The sequence below is a fragment of the Ambystoma mexicanum genome, chromosome 10, assembly GCF_040938575.1.
Source record: "Ambystoma mexicanum isolate Mex_15411 chromosome 10, UKY_AmexF1_1, whole genome shotgun sequence".
Lineage (NCBI taxonomy): Eukaryota > Metazoa > Chordata > Amphibia > Caudata > Ambystomatidae > Ambystoma > Ambystoma mexicanum.
This window is the reverse complement of record NC_090932.1, coordinates 767564432-767578358: the sequence shown is the minus strand read 5'-3', so window position 1 is coordinate 767578358 and position 13927 is coordinate 767564432. Positions and strand designations below refer to the sequence as shown.

Sequence of the window (13927 nt, the reverse complement as noted above, 5' to 3'; positions counted from 1 at the left end):
TCTGCAAACAAATACAATCTCAATAGGACAGCGGGCTGTTATGCCAAGATGTTTCTTGGAAGTAATCTTACCAATTTTCTTTCTCTACAAGCTTTGATTAAGGCAATAAGCCCTGAGCCATGGGGCCATTACCTCATCAAGTAATACCCCCGGGGCCCATAGTTACAGGCCGGAGCATAGCGAGGGTGCCGTAACCAAGTCCCTGAGGGCATTACTGGATGTGGTAATGGCCTCCTGGTGAGGGGCTTATTGCGATTAGTACTCTGGCCCCATTAGATTGGGGTATTAATGATTTTTTTTCAGCTGCACGATAACTCGCATTTCGCAAACAAATAAAATGCCTGCTGCGGACTGGGAAATGTAGTCCATTTTCACTTTCCATGGTAAACAAAGAAAATGGTCGCCATGGAACTGGAGAAGGGACTACCCATAGTCCCTTCTCCCTTTCAATGGTGGCCACTAAAATGAATGAAAAAAAATAGTCAAAAAAATGGGCACCATGGAACAGGGACAAGGGACTATGTGCAGCCCCTTCTCTCTTTGTATGGCAGGCTGGATACTGGCGCCAGATGTACACCGCAACGTGATCGGGCTTACCGCAAGATTAGCTCCAAGCAATGGGAATCTTTCTTTGAATTTGCTGCGCGCCGGGTACTAATAATCATTAGCGTTCTCCCTTCTTGTAGAACTCCTTCTACATTGTTTGTTTCATTCACCTTTCCCAGAGTTTGTCCTTTGTTTACCTTTGCCATTCCAATTAGATTAGTCTCAGCCACCTTAATTTAAATTATTGCTATATCATTGACTGATTTTACAACTACTATTCCCTAGGATCTGCTTTTCCTGGTGCAACTTCACATTGCATTATGGCCCTCTTGGTGTCTTGTGGGATTTACGCAATACAAATGTGACCTTTTCTGTCTGAATAACATGCATTGGACCATATCCCAATTGTGAAATATCTTTGAAAACTTGTACATTGCAGGTAGAAATTTTAACGAGAATGGTGATCTTGTGGATTGGTGGACCGCATCCTCTGCAAAGCAGTTTAAAGATTTGTCGCAGTGCGTGGTGTATCAGTACGGAAACTTCTCATGGGATTTAGCTGGAGGGCAACACGTACGTTACTATTAACTTGTTTCAACATCATGCGCACTATAGAGCAATGTGCCTTTCGTCATATTTGAGAATCGCAAGTAGCCACCTTTCAATTTTGATATATGTCACATATATATCAGGGGCCAGATTACAGACGGTTTGCACCGGGACAAGTGCAAAGTTTGCACGGTATCAGCACTAGGGTACGATTTGCCCTATTTTGAAAAAAACACTTGGAAATATTAGAAAACCATTGCACCATGAAAAGTGCATTTTGACATGTTATGAGCATTAGGCCCTAGTGCAAAAAAAGATACATTTTCACTGTATTTAAGCACCAGGGCACAGTTTGCCCTACTGCTAATACAGAATAGTATTAGCACTAGGGCAAAGTTTTCCCCGGTGCAAATATGCATTGAAAATGTATCTTTTTTGTACTAGGTCAATGTTTGCCTTGGTGCTGATACCATGCCAAATTGCTCTTGCCATGCAGCAATATATTCTTTTTAACATTTTCAAGTGTTTTTAGAAATAGGGCTACTGCTAATACTGTGCAAACTTTGCACTTGCACCAGTGCAAAGTTTCTGTAATATGGCCCCAGGTATGCCTCATATTGCACAACTGTACCAGTGAGCCAGGTTCAGATGTCCATTCTGCCCACAAAAGCTGAAGGTGTTGTCATGTTGTCAAGGGAAAATACTTCATGAGGTCTAATGTGTACAATGTGTTCATATGTTATTGACAGCTAAGTGGAATCAGCACCCTGGGAGAAAATATTGCAGATAACGGTGGCATCAGACAAGCATACCAGGTACGTGTTGTGGTGGCATTCAAATGCATACACTCCTTCCTTTTCCAAAGGTATAGTATTTTGATCTAGCTTTCTCCTGTTAACGTGTGTTGAATTCAAAAGGCGGTATATGTACGTCACTGGTCGTTGAACTATTGCTTTCATTGACAGACGTGGTACAACATGGTATCACTCGTTTACTGCGAATATTTGACTGCGTATACAAAAATGTCGAACTTCAGCATCCCAAAATCACCCCATATATATGTATGTGGCGGGTGAAAGTAAATGATACATGTGGAGGGAAATGGGAGGGATGTGCCCCCCACCCCACATATGTATGGGATGAAAAGGTAGAAAACGAAATTCGACATGTTTGTAATTCGCAGTAAAGTAGTCTCAGGGATCACATAGATCCGTACAACATGGGTAGCATCAGTGCCATGCCCCACACTTTGGAGTCTATACGTACCCGACACATTTCAGGGGCATCCACTGCTTATAGTAGATTGATGTTGCAGTGAAGATTCCCAGTCATTCAGTGATTGACATCTGAACTGATGTAAGGCCATGAGAAACCTAGCCTTCTTCAGTGGGCACGATACACTGTATTTGGTCAAAACAAACAGACACCATTTTCCATCCCACTATAAGACATGTTAAATGTGTGCTTTCACTTCTGTTAACAACATATTGGCTTGCAACAATGTGATAATTCTTAGCTTTGGCAAAAATGGCATCCATGTTGAATTAAATAAAATCTTACTTTGCAAAACAGAAAGTTTCATGGAGGACAGTTTAGGGTAAACCTCCTGAGGAAGCGAAACATCAACAAAAGAAGAAGGCAGGTAGACAGAAATGGGAGATGCTTCCAGCCAGAGTAAGGTGACCAGGGATGTGATGGGTTAGGTTGCTCTACGCGGTCTTGGGGGGAGTGGGGACAAAGAGGATAGAGGTAACAGGGCGGGCTGCAGATGCAAGGTTGGGTGGGGCTATTACCCCAGTGTCAGGAAGTAGTGAGCGGGCAGTGGTGAAAAAGGAGCACAGCATATGGAAGAACACCTTTGCTTTGTATGCAACCAGAACTTTCACAGAGGCGGAACTGCAAGGAAACATTAGGAAAAGCTGCTGTCAAAATGATGTAGGCACAATATCACGTGCCCACCACTTTTTGTGTGTTCGAGCATTTGTCCTGAAGCTATCAAGTTTCTCAGATACTCTCTTCCTAGTATGGCAGATATATACTCAGTATGCATTTTTTCTAAACCTCATATGGATGCATCCAAATGGTGCCATATACTTCAGCTGCCCGCTGCCATGCCTAAAGCCTCAATGCCCACATTCTCACACACCCCAGAGAGCCCTGCCTGTCATGCTGCAGCTGAAGCACAGGCCACATTAGCTGTCACGTACTACCATCCTACCTTCAAGAGCATGAGTTTTCTCCAATCCCTCACCGATCTTCTGATAGTGATGGAGTTTCCGAGCCTTAGGCCAGCCCCACCGCTTGTCTCTGGGCTCTTTTAGATTTCTTCTAATTCATATTGCCCAAGTTGAAGTTGAATGCTCACCTATGACCATAAATACATATGATGAGTGCTTGTGTGTCCAGAAAGGAATATCATGACCACTTCTCTTTATTGCCCCCTTCACCCCTGCCAGATGGTCACATTCTTTTCCCTGTTTGTATGTGGTGATTCTTGATTAAACAATGTGATCAGCATTGTATAAACTGTATTATACATGCTGGGCTATTAAGAGAGCTACAGAAACACAAATTGCTGTCACATGGGTCCCCCACATGTCCAAGGCAATATCATCCTTTTCAATGTTCGAATCCTGGAATTAGGAGGTTGGCGTGTTTGCCTAACACAGAGTGATGTTTTATCATGTTAGATGCACATTCTTTCTCTGGTAGGCCCATAGAAGTTGGTTTACAGAATCGTGAGTACTTTTTAGTGATATGTCTCAATTATGGACAACCATGGTGCTGTTCAGCTTGATTTTAAAGGTAACCTCTAGAGCATTTGTCATACCTTCTACGGGATAACAAGAAGACAATGCTTTCAGCTTCTCATTCTCTACAAAGCCACGCCTTAACTCCACCTATTCTTAAGAAATGATTTTAACATCCTTCCATTTTATTAATGTTAGATTTTAGGTTGTTTATACCACTTAGACGGTTGAGCCCGGTTATGGCACTATGCAGATTGCTCAAAAGGGAGGTATCCATACTTATCACCCAGCGGCATGACAATACCCAGCAAATCGCAGTGCTCCTTACAAAATACGTGGCACGCCTAGCATGTGGTCTTTGCCAGGAGGAATTCCCCGCCTGTTGACTCCTCTGTTCAGCTCTGCTGGGCCGAGCAGAATTCATTTGCTTGGGGTGTGCACCCTCATATTTTCACAGAAATGCACTCAGATGTTGGTCCAGTTTGTAAAGCTGCTGATACTGTTTTTGCAGGACTTCTGGTGGCTGATGATCATAACTGTATCAAGGTGTTCCCACCATCGTAGATTGAGTGGAGCCAATGCAGAGTTAGGAATCTGGACTCAACTCTTTGTGATCGATGCTCATGGTGACCATCTCCACAAGCATTGTCATAAAGAAAAGAAAAAAATATTTACGTTTGCTAGGGTTCAAAAACACTCCTGAGCCCTCAATGTCTGTTCATAAACACAGTTTAGTTAAGCTCATCACTTCTGTTTTGTCGACATTCGCTTTATATCATGGGAAACCTGAGTGTTCATTAATTAATTTCATAAATCCCTCTTGGACCTCCTTGGTAAAATTAATTTCTTCTGAGAAAAGCTCCAAAGCTAGTAGATTCCGTAGGCAAGGCAGGGCACATGCCTTGCATGCCCTCCTGTCAAGATGGAAATATATGTTATTTAAAACGCGCTTAATACCCAGAGGTTTCTAAGCGCGGACCCGGGGATCGAACCTGTGTTAGTCTGCTTTGTCTTGCTTTCAAGGCGAGCACGTTGCTGCTGTGCTATCCTCCTATGGTGAGGAGGCACCATTAGTTAATACATTTCACTCGGGACACTTGTTAAGCAGGTCTACAAACATTACCAGTGTCGCTTCTTAAAGAATGCAAGAGCAGGGATTTGTGTAGGAACCCCAGGCCAGCATTCTAACCTGTGACCTGCAGATCACAGACAGATCACAGCAGCAAGCACTCAACCCGCTGAGATATCTTAACAGCTTTTCCTTACTATATAACTAATCTTGTGATCCATCATGAGAACCTTGAAATGTGTCTTAATAGTTCTGTACACTTGTGTGAGTTGGGTCCTTTAATGAAAATTGCTCTTCAACCAACTGATATTAATAAACTCTTAAATCTCTGTCTTGTAACAGGTCAAAATTAAATATCCATCTCTTGGAGAATGTACCAGTTGTAGAGAGTGGTTGGACCAGAGAATAACAGGGGATTGGTCAGATATTATCAGTCGGCTAAATTAGGTATCAAATACTATGATAGGAGAACTTTACCAGTACAAATGCAGCAGAAATGGCACTCCTAGGCTTGGCACATTTTCCACATATCTTGTTGACTAATAATACCTGTGAATGCTCCGAGTGCTTTAGTGTATCAGTACAGCAGACTTGCTTTCTAACAGTAATTCTACAACATCATTGTAATGAAAAGATTTCAGGAATTTCCTTTTAGGATTTTCTTTTTTGGGGTGATCCAAAATGATTCATATTTCTGTTGTGGGACATACACATTCAAAAATCAAAGAGAGACATTGGTATAGAGGATAAAGACACATAGCACAGAGAAGGGCCCAAGAGACAGCCTCGCAAGCTCCCCACTTGCACAATACCAAACAGTGCTTTTATTGCTGACGCGCAGCTGCCAGCTAGAGCTAAGCTAACGGTGGCACCCTGCGAGGCTACTGCATGACGGGAAAGAGAAGATCATATCATGCTGACAGAGCTTTGAGAGGAATCATATACTTTCAGAAGTTGACCGTAAGTGTGACAGAAATTGAACATCAAATAGGCCAGATGGGAGGTGTGGGAAGATGAATTGTCTCTGGTGCCTCAAAAGCAGTTGGGAAGTGATGGCACAGCATTGCCGTGAACAGGCAGATAAAAAAGGAAGAGCCGTGCATGGAAGCAGCACAGCCCCGATAGAATGTACACTTTGTAAGTTTGTATTCACACGGCACCACTACCTGGGGCTCCGCATGAACTCTGGACCCTGGACGGTGGCACAGACTGCCCACTTATAGGTTCAACTCTGTTACCTTCATTTACATTTCTTTGTTATTTAGAACGAACAAACACACTGAAAGTGTCAACTAATCCTCATTGGATTGAACATTCTAGTATTACTATATTGCGATGTTACTTACATGGCAGGACTTTTCTCACACCTGTTATATTATTGAATATTCTTGGTCTTAAAATTGCTTATTTCATAACAATGGCTATTACAGCACTGCATACATACCAGTAATCTCCTTTTGGTCAATTATGAAAAATATCTACATTCTTTAAAACTGAATGGCATGGTGTTGTGTAAAATGCAGATTACACACACACACACACACACACACAGCAAGTGTTTATTAACCAACATGAACATCTATTTTTCATTGAAACTTTGTAAGGTATTAAGAAATATATCACTACAAATGAAAACCTACTTCATCTATCAAGGACATGTGTGGGTCGGAAACAAAATAGTAGTACAACATTAACAGAAATTGTATTAAGTCTAACTTGTTATCATACAATATAATAAAAGGCCAAATGTATGTTTGTCCGATGCAGTCAGTAGCAGTAGAGAATTCCCACTTTACCTGTTTTCACTGCTAGAGGGAGCTGTTGTCTTAGAAATATGTAAGGCTGAACATGTCTCTCCTCGTGCATTTTGGCCCGTGTACACAGGCCTTCACACTAGTATGATATAAAATGCTGATCATACTCATGTTCTTTGTATGATGCCTGACATAACTGTTTCTAAAGAGCACTCACCATCTCTGTTTTATGTATTATGCAGGCCTATGAAAATTATGTCAATAAAAATGGAAAAGAAAAACTGCTTCCTGGGATTGACATGAACCATAAGCAGCTATTCTTCCTTAACTTTGCACAGGTACAGCAGTTTGCTTAATGTTTTACAACTAATCAGAATTAAATCTGGACCTTATTATGCTGGGGTGGGCTTTCAGTGACAATGTTTTTGAGCCCTTGTTTGCCCCTTACTAAGCAAATGGAAATGATATTGTGTGTTTTCCGCAAATTACCCATTGTTGTTTACTGTGATTGACCTACACTGCAGCATATAATACTAGGAGTGAACATGTTGGTAAAGAATGAAAATCCCTACTTCCTGCTTCATTTGGAGGTCTCCCACATTTCTCATCCCTTCGGATTTTCTGAAGATGTCTTTCGATTCATTCTTGGATCCTTGAAAGGTAGGCAGGACAACTCATATGCAATGACCGGTGTACTAAGTAGAGTAGGGGTACCCAGCCTGTCACCGACCAGATGTGTGGCCTACAACTCCTACCAGCCACAGTCAACAGAGCGAGTCTGGAGTGATCATGGGTGTTTTAGGCCAAAACATTTGGAGGTTGACAGGTTGGCACCCATAAAAGAGCAATTAGTAACATAAAACCTCCCAATACTGGCAACCATTGTGAAGTCTTCTGGAAAGGGAGTCATGATCCCACTTTCTCACCCCACCAGATAGCATCTGTGTGTAGTGTTCCTTGGGAGATCGAGGAACGGGTGTTGTGGGTTTCTAAAAAGCAGGAAGAAGTATTTAATACTAATATATTCTTGTTTGCCCAGCTTGGCAAGTACATACTCTTTTGTCCATTACTCATATATTTGTATATTAAGTGTATTAAGGGTTACTGAAGAAGGTCCCAGGGCATTCAGTGTGACCTTTTGTGTGTGGTGTTTGTTCCATGAATTGCTGACCTATATGTCATAGTAACTACTCCCTGTAGCTTTCAAATAGGGATCCATAATCGCTGGCTGTATTGGATGGCAGGGATTGGCAGGGTGCCTGTTCAGATGGGTGGGCCAGTCTACTCCTGGCTTCATGATGGCCCCATGTCACAGGGGCTCTTGAAGGCACTCACACCTCTTACATAGCCTCATGACAGGATGAAGTTCACCCTTCGTTGGGATATGTGTCAAATAAGATATACCTGATCGCTAGAGTTGATACGGAAACCCCTATGCGTGCAGGCAGCCAGTTTGCTGTTTTTTAGCTCGATTTTGTGTAAGAATGTTTCCCCTTCAAGATCTTTTAGAGTGTATTTGAAAGTAATGTTACCTAATTACTTGCGTGGATAACCCCTAAAGCTTGAATAATTAGCTGCATAAGCTAAAACTACACCTGTAAGCATTCTCCTTTGATTGACCTTTCATGCCCCAGCCAGTTCTAGAGATGAGGACATGAATTATTTATTCTAAATTTTGCATCTCAATTTTCCCACAACATTGGAATTAGACGCAACAGCGTACAAAGCCCCTATCCAAGCCAACGTGGCCTTGTGGATTCCATCAAAGGGGTTTAGTAATCAAAATGTCTGCCCGAGTGTTTGTTGGAAAGAGAAGAGATATTGAGAGCTCTAGAAATCCAGATATACGGAAAGTCCAAACACTTCCATATTGATTTTTGTTCTTATTAATAGTACAGGATTTCTAGTTTGAGACCAACACATCCTACTGAGTTGCTTCCATTAGGACTACTGAGTTTATTTACACATTCATATGGAGACCCCATGACTGCAGGTCAGTGACCTCAGAGCGGCCAGCAGGGCTGATCCAGAATCACATTCCAAGCATTAATTATGCAGACTCTTACATCCCTTAAAGGAATACCATTTAGTCAGATAGGATTGCAATGTTATGAGCTCTGTTTGGGGGAACACGCATACCATATATCTACAGCGAAAGGCCTATTCTCAAAATGTGTGTTGCCACAAGTGATGAGATGTCCAACACACCACTTTAGCCCAAAAAGATGTGCACTATTCCCAAAGTTCCTTTGAATGTCCCTTTCAATGTGTGCATCATAGATGTGAACGTTCAGGTTACTTTTGTTTTTTTACATTTGGACAAATAAGCGGCCATGTCTGCACATATTAATGATTACCCCAAATTCAGAAATGGGATGCACATTCAAATGTTCACAAAACACTGTGCCTCTCTGGTGCAGGCTCAGGGAAAGTGCAATGAATGACTCGGTCATTTCTGACCCATTCATGCATTTCTTTACGTGTGGCACAGCAGTGGCAGGAGCCGTTGCTGGCCAACCTACATTACTATCCCTCAAACAGGGATAGAAATGCTTTTTTGCTGTTTCATACATCTCACGATGACAGGCCTTTTAGCATCATGATGAATGTGCACCCGGCTTCCACATGGGTGCAGGGAGTGCCATAGATGCTCCAACCACTGATCTAATGGAAGGGGGCTGGACAGGGCATCCTTAGTGCTGCATGGCAGTCTGCCGGAAATGCTCAGGCCACCTTTGTGAATAAGTAATGCAAATAAAAATGGCATCCTCTGTGTACTCTTTATTGGCATTACTTTTTGTGAATTTGGCACCCAGTGTTTTTTTTTAAAGATGACATACATTTTTGTGTCACCTGCCAACAAATCTAATTTCATTTTGGTTTGTAGCTTAAAGGAAAAGCCATAGGCAAGCCATCATTTATTTAGAAACATGGCTTTCTTTGAACATCCCTGACAGGAAAGATTCTGACCTATTCCATTAGCTTTATAGTTTGTTTGCTTTGAACATCTGCTGACAGGAAAACTACTTACCTACCAGAACCCAATGTTTATAGCTGCATTTCATCAGCAAGAAATGTTGAGTTTAATCCAAACCTGTCACCAGAATCTCTTAAAATGGTGGTCGAATACAAAAATCATGTGAATACAGTGAACAATCTTGTGATTTGGTGTTCGGACAAATCTATTTGCTCGGGCGTATCGCCATTCCCCACCTCTCTTGTCATTGATCAGAATCATCTCCTTGTAATGAAATACATTTCTGAAATGAAGTGTCTTATTCTGCTGTGCATCAGCCTTGCTATTAATACCACTCCAATGATTTTCAAAGTTAGAACGGTAGACTATTAATTTCCAAAATACTGTTAAAAAACAATACCTGCTTCAAAAAGATCAGAGTCAAGGTTGTGTGAAATAGCAACAGCGCTATTCAATGGAAAAACCGCTGGTGGTATTCCAGGCAAACATTCCCCAAAAAATCCGCCTATTTTTACCACCACTGGTAGAGGTGGAGGTGGAGATAGAAATTCATAAGTGGTCCTCATATTTATTTTTCACCTATTGACTGTAGGGAATTACAGTAAAACACGTTTTCTTTTTTAACTATGGCCAAAGGAAAGGGGGTGGACAGGCGGGCGTCTTCACTCACCACATTACCCATGCAAGCTAAAAATGGGTCAGTATTTACCTTTTCTAGATTGAGAGACCACAATTGTACATAATCGATTTCCACCTTCAAATTGAAGGTGGGAAAGAGAAGAAGAAAATATGCTTTAAAAAATACCTTTTAAACTTACCACTGGAAGCGGTGGTATTTTTGGACTGACTACGGAGGTATTGCAGAAAGACCACCTCTGGCAGTGCAAAACTCTGAATCCAGTGAATTTTGCGAAATACCAGGGGAGGTTGTGGTACCTTCAACGGCGGTGCTTCACCTACAAACTCTGAACAACTCGCAACTGACCCTTAAATCTACAAAAATGAACCCACATCATCATTCCAGTTTACGGTGTGCAGTCATAATGTCGAAAATAAAAAGTCAAATGACAAAAATGTCGAAAAAAATTGTCGAAAAAAAAGTCGGATCTGTTATTTTTTATTTATATGTATTTTTTGGGTTTGGTAAGCATAAAAAATGGGTAAAATAAAAAAAAATGGGGGGTTGGGGGAGGAACCCCCCCATTTCGAAAAAAAAGTATTGAAAAAAAATCTATTTTTTTTTCTACTTTTTTTTTCTACATTATGACTTTCGACATTTTGGTTTTCGACCAAATTACTATAAACCCCAGTTTACATTACCAACTCCTTAACACCACAAACAAATGGCACAGGTGTATTACACAGGCATGATAGCGCAAGGCATCCCTCTACAGCGCTCCTGGATCCAAAGGGAACATTTGGCGCTTGAACCACTGGCAATGCTTTCTGTTTGCGTGTGCTGTTCGTGCACACAAGTTATAAAAAAACATAAAATGTGTGTGTGGGTAGTTACCCTAAGGAAGGAAACCTGCTTGTGCGAATGCCTTTGTGCACATACCGTTCGCCCACACAATAAGTGGGCGTATGGGGGCATTAAAAGCACGCCCCAGAGCACATTCCTTATCCACAAAGAGACTCCCTCCATTATGTACTTTCTCTGTTGCCTCGTTTAAATGTGCGCATTTTGCACATTCTCAGGGTCAACACAGGGGAATGTGGTAATCAGGCAGAAGCCTTGACCGAACTCTCCCTGATTTTCACAGCAAAACAGTGTGAACATGTCCGTTTTTTTTTTTTTTTTAAATTGTACCCGTTAAGGATCTTAACCTCCAATGATCTCTGGTGAGCTGATTCAGGGCTCCGCCAACTTGAGTGCTCATGACCACTTGGTATGCATGCCTCAGCAAAGCACCTCCGCAGTCCTGCCCTTCTTGCAGTTCTGCTCTGTGAACCGGGCAATCAGAGTGCGGGCTCAGCTGCTCGCAGGATGCGGCAAGCATTTTATCATATGTACTGGCAGGTTTGCGTGACTCAATTCCCTCGTGCATGGCGTTTGCCTCAGGTTTCAACATACCTTCACAGAGCCATCAAATGCTTCTTCCCAGGAAACAGGCATTACTCACTTTGATTTGCCTACAATAATTGTAGGCAAATACTGAGTATTCTAAACTAGAAAAAAAAACACGAAACTGAAACGTTATTGTATGACAGCGTTAAATGGCTTCCCATAAAGTCAGCGTTAAATGGCTTCCCATGCAACCCCGTGGGCCCTGGCAAGGCAGAGAGTACACGAGAAACTGACCCTTTTCAATGTCTAATTCAGATAATTGTTGTTCATTCTAATTTCTGTTTTCAGCCCGTTTCCATTTACCACTGCACTGAAAATAAATTCCAGGCAATTTGTTGCATACGAGCATACCGTGTATTCATTCAGTTTGAACCCAAAACAATGGCTTCATTGAGATCAAAAGAAAAAGAAATTCAAGTCAATAATAACTGGGAAAAAGGACAAAGGATCTGTTTGTAGAAAAATAATGCAGGGTTGAAAAAAAGATTACGGACAACTCAATGACTGTAATAAACAGCTTGCTACGCCGATGACAACATGAATAAAATAGGAGAATAGTCAACTAGTGTGTGATGTGTGTATCTGAATGAACAATTGTGTGGCTAAATAGAATAATAGCAATTGCAGCAAGAAAACAATCTGTGGAATCTTGTGGTCATATTAGTCCGATTTATTTGCTGTACCAAGAATATTTTTGCATTGGAGATAATTTGTGACATCTGCAGTGAAAGTATCTTAAGCAGGCTACTTCCGTACCAAAAGCATAATTGAAACATATCCCACAACCTCAAGATTAAAAATGTGGTCTAGGTTCAGGATCATAACATTATAAGCCTTAAACAGCATCTTCAAAGTTGTCAAGGTCACTATCTTTAAATGAAGTCCTCCCTGCCTAACATTTAGAAGTTCAATAAAACATAAATAAATAAATAAATACATAAAATAAAGACAACTAGGAATGACACTCACACCACTCCTCAATATCACCAATGACTCTCAACATTCTCAACTCGAATGATCTTGAAACCACCACCTAATCACTCAACCACCTTTCCTAAGAAAGACAAATGGAGCAATGTACATATGAGGTTCACCCAACATAACCTTCCACCAGACTATTAACCCGGCTGTGGAATTTGGTGCAACTCCAAGACATCCACCACCCAGGACCTCAATGACCCTCTCCAAGTGATTGATAAAGGAGACCCTTGATATTGATTAGGCCTCATGGCCACCCTCCACACTTTTGATTAAAAGGCATACCATCATTGCCATTCACATGGACATTGATTAACTAATCCTTCACTTGTTTACCTCATACCTCACAGGAAGACACCAAATTGAAAGCGTGGGCACTAGCAGATTTCAGTACAGCCCACTCCGATTGGGAGTCTCACAAGAATCCATCCTCTCCCTAGTCATTTTTAAAATCTACATTAAGCCATTTGGAGATCTCCTAGCCAATCATTGCAGCAACATCCACCAATTTGGCAAAGTCACCCAACTCTGCCTCAAGATCAACAGTATTGATGAAATAGTGTGAGGGAGCTTTGCCACACCCTGATCTAGACCTAGGTGTCTAGCACCTACCTAAAACTGGACCCAAGAGAAACAGAATTCATTCTTCTGTGCACCTTTCCCAAGCAATCTAATGTCCATACATCGTTAACCGAAAGGCATTGAGAACAATTCAAGCTGCAAATCATATGCTATAGAAAATCCCTTGAACCCATCATCAACAGCAACCTCTCCATCATGGCTCAGGCCACCATCGATCATACAGCCACACCTGTGCCATGTCTCTGTTCTGCAAAATCAAACCCTTCATCCTTGTGACAGACTACAGAACTGTCATATATCTCGGGTGTTAGGACTCTCGATGTAGGTGTGGGACCTGTCACTTTGGGGCATCCAGAGGCGGGTGGACATCTGCTTCTAACACGTCTGAAATAATTTCTTACCACTCCCAATATGGCGATACGGCAGCCATATGGGGACCTTCATGCCACAATCAATATGGTGGATCGTTAGGTTCTGGTTTCATGCTAAGAATTTGGATTGATATGATATGACGTGGCATTTCTAATGCGCCTATACACAAGTGTTACACAAGTGTTTCAAGGATTGATAAAGCTGCTATCCTTGCCCCTAAAATGAATGTGTGTTCCTGCGTTTGCTTCTGTCCTGAGTCCCAGCTGCATTCATTTTTCACTT

The 13927-nt window shown here is 41.7% G+C and overlaps 1 protein-coding gene across 4 annotated transcripts in view; it reads left to right on the top strand.

The window, feature by feature from the left end:
* The window catches only part of MME (membrane metalloendopeptidase), a 589667-nt gene that overhangs the window by 480136 nt on the left and 95604 nt on the right, over window positions 1-13927 (top strand). For all 4 annotated transcript variants that reach the window (XM_069618415.1, XM_069618414.1, XM_069618413.1 and 1 more), the window contains exons 19-21: window positions 986-1119; window positions 1845-1910; window positions 6911-7006. In XM_069618415.1, coding sequence (XP_069474516.1) covers window positions 986-1119; window positions 1845-1910; window positions 6911-7006 — 296 coding nt within the window. The remainder of the gene's footprint in view (window positions 1-985; window positions 1120-1844; window positions 1911-6910; window positions 7007-13927) is intronic.